Source organism: Nestor notabilis, unplaced genomic scaffold, assembly GCF_000696875.1.
Source record: "Nestor notabilis isolate BGI_N333 unplaced genomic scaffold, ASM69687v1 scaffold27777, whole genome shotgun sequence".
NCBI lineage: Eukaryota > Metazoa > Chordata > Aves > Psittaciformes > Psittacidae > Nestor > Nestor notabilis.
In genome coordinates this window covers 26278-32965 of record NW_009936442.1, presented here as the reverse complement: position 1 = coordinate 32965, position 6688 = coordinate 26278, and the positions used below count along the sequence as shown (strand labels likewise).

Below are 6688 nucleotides of genomic sequence, written 5' to 3'. Positions count from 1 at the left end.
CTGAACCTGCTCGGGTTCCCTGGAATTCCTGGTTGGGCTGACTGACAAACAGCCCTGGGAGCAGGGACAGGAGCCTGGGACTTCTTCCTCACACTGCTGAGTGTCCAAGCCGCCAGTGACAGGATCATGCGTGCATGCTCTCCTGCCAACTCTCTACCGCAGGGCACAGGCATTCCCACATGTATTTGTCTCCACCCTCATGGTTAAGAGAGTCTTCTGGGGGGAAGGAGATACAGGTTTGAAACTCTGCAAGGAAACTGAACCTGGTTCATCTGCTTCCTAGGAGTTATTCTAACTGAACACCTGATCAGTTTATGAAGGCAACTGCTTGGCATGGTTTTCTGCCAAGTTGTTCTTGATGAGCTAGGAAGAGCCTTCCAGCTAGTTGTTTAGTTTTCAAATGGTTGTTGAAAGGCAATAAATCCTGAAGCCCATTGTAGCAGCAGCAGTAATTATCAATCCCTTCTAGAAGTTTAAATCCTGCATTGAGCTACACTAGGATCATCAAAGCATGGGGCAAGAAGTCATCCTTGGCTCCAACAGTCATGCCTTTGACAGTGGATACAATGGCCAGAGCAAATTTAATCTCAGATATAGGAGGAAGGGCAGAAAGAGCTGATAATCAAAGACATATTTCACATATTCTTGCAGGACAATTACAGGTTATGGTTTGGCACCTATTCTGGTAACGCTGGCGACGCTCTGTCTGGTGGGAGCAATTTTGAAGATCAGTGGTCAGCCTCTCACAGAGGGATGCAGTTCACCACATCTGACAAGGATCACGATCGATTCCTGGCAGGCAACTGTGCATCTGAGAACAAGGGCGGTTGGTGGTTTAACAGGTATGGAAAGCAGTCGATTCCTCTTGGATGCATAGGGTGTGGGTTGCTGCGCAGCTGAGAGGACTTGTCTGCCTTACACAGCTGGAGTTTGCTGTGTGATCTTGCCACCTCACACAACCAAATCTAAGATGTTCACACCTACAGATCCTCAAATGAAAGCAACCTGCTGCTTCCGTTATGAAGCAAAGAAGGTAAGTTGCATTCATTGTAAGAAACTGGGCCACAGGTTAAGTTGCATTGATTTTCAGAAGAAGGGTCAGAGTAAATGCACATGGAGGAATAACCTGGAAGGGAAAGAACCCAATTAAAATTCCTTAAGGCGCTTTGGGTCATATCCCAAGAAAGAAACCGTAGCCACTGCAAGGTGAAGTGTGTACACAGGACATTATTGTGGAGCATGTCTAGGGCATGAGCTACCCCTTAATAGTCCTGGCGGTATGTTTGCTACTTGGGCACACCCCACACATCAACAGACAGGGACTCGGCTTCACCGGTCGTGGGAGCATGTACACATTATACTCAGGTTTTCTCTGCTTTAGGGCAGGATGTGCCCCTCATCACATACAAATTGAAATCAGTGGAGCTACAAAAATGTGTATCAATAGTGGGATTTACCTTGATCAAAAGACATCTGCATTTTTAGGTGTCAATACATAGCTGCCTACACTTGAGCTGGAGCCTACCAAATGGCTCTCCACCCCTCTGTTTAGGCAGCTGAATCCTGTCCCTACTTAATACACTTGCAGGAGTCAACATGTTGAATTATCTAAGCAGTGTAGGTGTCTAGTTTGGGATGACCCACATACTTCTCTGGGTTCCACTAAATGCATTAACCAGATCTCCATAGGCTACTGTAGGAGTTTAGGTAACCAGTTCAGTACAGACAGATATATCTAGGTGTCTGAATCTGTCAACAAATCCCACCCTGGTATTTCTAAATCTATGTTGTGTGAAAATTGTACTTCACTGTAATGGTGCAGAATCTTCCCACACTAAACCTCATCTCCTTTTTAATCTCTCCTACATTGTTACAAGGTGCCATGCCGTGAACCTCAATGGCCGGTACTACAGAACGGGAAGGTACAATGGATCCCATGACGATGGCTTGGTTTGGTCTACGTGGCATGGAATGTGGTACTCACTAAAATACTCGGCCATGAAAATCAGGGCTCCATTCTTTGTTGACAGTGAGAGTGGAGATGGTGAGAAGAGTCAGGGCAGCTGAAACCTGCTGCTTTGGAAAGGAAAGAAGTACAGGCTGAAGGGAATTGTGTAAGTTAACAGCCAGCCCTCTGCTCCTGCCAACAGCCAAACCTGCACTGCGATAACTGAAGTTGCTAAAGCTAATGTTGTGAGTTGTTTGAGCACAGCCAGCCAATAATTTAACAGCAAACATATGGATCTAGTCATGGAAGAAACGCAGCAATTTTCAGCACTTCATTGGAGAGCGTTTATGAAAAGCTCTCTGGACCCTGAATGATCAAGAATGTTCTTTTAGCTATGTGTACTCTTCAAGGGCCCAATCCTTCTCATCCTGATTTTAACCATCAAAACTTCAGTTACGAGAACATAAGAACCAACAAGGTGATGGGGAACTGGACTTCACCTGGTCTACTTTCGTTAGTAGATCAGGATGTTTCAACAGCTGTCCCTGTGCTCCCAACTGCCACACTTCAGTTGCAGAATGCTCCTGGGAAGTGTGAAGCCAAGGCAGTGGATGGACATGCTCCAACTGCTAACATGCACTCAGACTAAGGCTACTTCAAAGTGAACCCCCACAACATGGACAGTGCAGGCACTGGGTTTTGTTGCCAACAGCTTCGCGCTGCGGATCCACTTCTGCAGCACACTGCGACACATCAATGCAAACAAAGACAATGCTGCCAACCAGACTTAAGCCCCAGATTAAAATGAGGCAGATTTTACTGAATTTAAGATAAGCACAGATACTCTTAGAGAGTTCATAAAACACAGTCATGATTCATTTGTATGTTCTCATGTAATTTACCAGATGACTTCGAGTTAGTGAAGTGGAATATTAAAGTGGAAAGTGGTTGAACCTTATCTCACTCAAGTGAAATGAAAGAGCAACACAAATGACTGAAAGAAATGGGATACTGAGAATCTATTTTCCATAAGTTTTTAATAACAACAGTTAAAATGAACAGTAATATCAGCTTGATGTAAACCATTTAACTACCATGTGGTAAAATGAGCCTATTTTTTTCTGAATTACAATTATTTTTTTTAACTGGTAGTTCTTTTCCATTTACTTGCTTTTAGATCCATATGTATTGCAATTTGTATTATATATCCATAGAGGATGAAATAAAACCATCTGAGTAGGTCTTAACACTTCATATCTCATTTTCAATGGTAGGAATGGGAACAGAAATTTGGATTAAAATCTTAAGAAAGCTCATAATATGAAAAATGCTTTCTTTTGGTGATGGCTCTGGTGCTTTTACACCTGCTGTCCTGCGTAGTTGAGAGTCTCTGCAAGGTAAGTTTAATTTCCAGGGCTCAAGCTGTCCTGGAGACAATGCAGAGACATGTGAAGGTTCAGTATCAAACTTGGTTTGGTTCCTCTGCTTTATGAAGATGTAAACTCTGTTCTCACTTCTTCTTAGAGATACCAGTGACTGCAAACGTGAACACTAGAGAGCAATGGGCCAGCACTCCAGGGAGCAGTGCTCCTAAAGCCCTCTTCCCACGTACCCATGTGGAACAAAACTTGTACCTACCTCTCTGGAATGAGGTTGCCCTTCTGCAGAAAGGGCTGTGAACTATTTACTTTTTGATCACTACCTCTGTATTTTATACTACAGTAAAATCTTAGTGCAAGGTTGTAACTGCATGTTGGGAACATAAGGAATCACTCTGCTCACATTATAACCATATGGCCACTGATGCAGTGCCGAGGGCAGCAAGGACAATTTTTGTCCAGGCAGAAGAAACAGAGAAATACGAGTGAAATAAATTAATGCCTTCTGGCAGATGATGCTCAATCCTGTTCTTCAGTAGGGGGGCTATGGAAGCAGGGTACAGACTGCAGACTGGTGATGCACAACTCTGCGTGTTACAAACCATTACAGCACCAAAGGGACAGCATTAGTGGTTTGACAGTTCATTGAGCAGCCAATAACCCATCTGATGATGGAGCTACCAATAATAGAGATAGCAAGCTGGAGACAAAGTCAACAGGGCGTAGACAGATAACTGCTACCCAGTCCAGTTCCCCAGTGAGGGAGCAGTGCGCAGTCCAGAGCTTGTTTCCTTCTGTGTCAATACGGAGAGGCAGGCATTATAGTTGGACTGCCTTCAGCCAGCATCAATATATTATTGTGATTTTTATTCTCTCTGAGAGAAAGAAAGGCAGAGAAAAAGAGATAAAAGGGGCCCAGACCTGACAAGCTGGGAGAGAAGGGGTCTGTCTTGCTGTCTTAGATGTAAGACGTACCTAAGTACATGCAATGCATTACAGCAGCTGTTCTGAATGCAGGCCAGCACTGAGACAAGGTTGCAGGAAGCAGCGTCGGGCTTGAAGCAATGCTTCTGCTCCTCTGTCCTCCTGTGGGGCAGGGAACCCCCGCTGAGACACAGGTCACAGGGCTTTGTGCGGGACCCCGCAACTCCCACAGCAAACCCCAGGAAGTGTTTCAGAACCCTCTTTATCTCAATAAGCAGGGTAAAATGCCACTAGCTGAGTACTTATTTGATCTGAGGGCTACCGTCAGGCTCACATCCCTCCCACTGAATGGTAGGGGAATGCTTGCTCAGTGTCGCTGTGCTGTACCTTTGATCTCCCGTTTCTCCAAGGCCTCCCGTGCTGAGAGGGCTCACCAAAGCTGTAAACAGATACTGTAGCCCTGCTGACAGATCACTGCTTCAGGGCGAACGTGCTTTACATGGCAGGCTTCACCTTAGAATAGGGATGGTAAGTAACCTGAGCAGCAGTTGCTTCAGAGGTCTGATTTCCAGCTCATTTAAGTCACTTTGAAGACTTGTTACATTTGATTAGCTTTGGATCACTCTTCAAGCGTGGACATGCTCTCAAATGCTTTAAAGAGCATTTCAAGCTGACAGCTTACGGGAATGCATAGCAGGTACTAATGCCACGCTGGGCCAAAGGGCTGAATGTCGACAGTGCAGCCTGCTGGCCCAGCTCCTGGCAAAGAGGGAGCTCACATCACCCTGTGAGTCAGACCCAGGGCTGCAGCAGCAGCTGCAAAACACCACCCATCAGAAAGGCCATTCAGACAGCAGGGTTTGACTCTGGCAGCCAAATGCTGTGAGTCTTTCTCCTCTGAGGCTGTCACAGCAAGACCACGACTGTGTGCCTGGCAGGTTACCTGTGCATGCTTTGGACACTTCAGTGGGGTGCCATCAGTAACTGGCTAACACACAGTGATGCTGCTCTTCCTTTAAAACTGTTGATGGGGTGGAGAAAAACAGAAGTGTGGGTTTGGGAAACCTATCCTTCTGCTCAGAAAGGCAGTTTTGAGAAAGAGAGCAGCCCCCTGCCAGAGAACGGTGTTCCTTCACACCCACGGGGGGTTTAAAGGGCACGTAGGGTTGGGTTTCTTATGGAAGAGTTAAGACAGACAGTCCTCTGCCTGAACCTACCTTCTCCCACTCCATCCTCCATGGGCACCATCTCCTCTTTTCATGTTTTTGCCCAATAGCACTTCCCTGGTCTTTGTAAACTCCCTGAACAGATGGTTATCCCAACAAATGGCAAGCAAAGTCTCTGAGTCATTCTCACTGGCCCAAGCTCTGTCTCTGTTGTTAACTGAGATTTCAACCCAGCTCTGAATACCTGCAGCAGTGTGCATTTGTCAATTTGTGATCTCTGGTTTTAAAGCCTGACCAAAAAAACCACCCAAAGTAACTACTGTACTTCATCATAGGATTCTCCGGGAATCACCAGCTGTTGTCAAGCCAGGTTTTCCTTTAGTCTGCAAAACAGGTATTCATGAAACAAATTTGTTGTTCACTGGATGTGTTCATAATTTATTCTGAGCTTGCTGTAGCAGTATTATTGTCAGTTTATTTACATTTTGAAAAGTTTAATAAAGGCAAAGACTATCATGGAAAGGACGGGTGATTCAACAGTTCTCTCACTGTCTTTTAGAGGTGCTTAGTCGCTGCAAGTAACATTCCTGTGAGGACTCCAATTTGTTCATCTGTTTTCTTCGCCCTCCCAGTAGCATGCCTCTTCTACTCATTTCCTGCAAATATCTGTACATCACTGGTTTTGTGGTATAAATATTGACAGAAGGAAAATATCAAAACCTTGAAGGGTGAAAACTGCCCCCTCAGTTTTAAATTCACTCCAAATATTCAGCATCAATTGTTTGCACTTTCATGCAAGCAGCTAAAATAAACACCACCATATGATTTACTTGAGCAATTGCAACAAATTGACACACTTCAGTAATGACTACCATAAAAATGATGAAAACTGCTCACAACTTGAGGTCTGTGCTTTCTAAATAGGCAAGGATTCACTAATTAGGACAGATGGTTGGGGATACTGGACAACGGATGCTTTAGGGCATTATTATCTACTAGTATCTATTATCATGGCCCACAAGGTGAGAAAGGCCAGATCAGGGGTATCCATCACGTATGATGCCCAAAACACGACTGCTTTATGCAATAAAACATATTGGCTATTTCTGTGTCATGCCTCCACTAACACGTGCTTTCCCAGGGTATTTTGTGTGTACTGTACACACATACATACGAAAAATCATGATATAGAAGCACTTTCCAGTAATTAGAAAGGAGTGTGTTCCCAGAAGCCAGACTTGGGGCATTATTCCCTCCTGCTCTGTGCAGAG

The 6688-nt window shown here is 44.8% G+C and overlaps 1 protein-coding gene across 1 annotated transcript in view; it reads left to right on the top strand.

Moving 5' to 3' along the window:
• Window positions 1-2067, top strand: part of LOC104408692 (fibrinogen-like protein 1) — a 5731-nt gene extending 3664 nt beyond the window's left edge. Inside the window, exons 6-7 of the mRNA XM_010018361.1 lie at window positions 652-842; window positions 1878-2067. Of these exons, the coding sequence (XP_010016663.1) occupies window positions 652-842; window positions 1878-2067 (381 nt within the window). The remainder of the gene's footprint in view (window positions 1-651; window positions 843-1877) is intronic.
• The last annotated feature ends 4621 nt before the right edge of the window (window positions 2068-6688 follow it).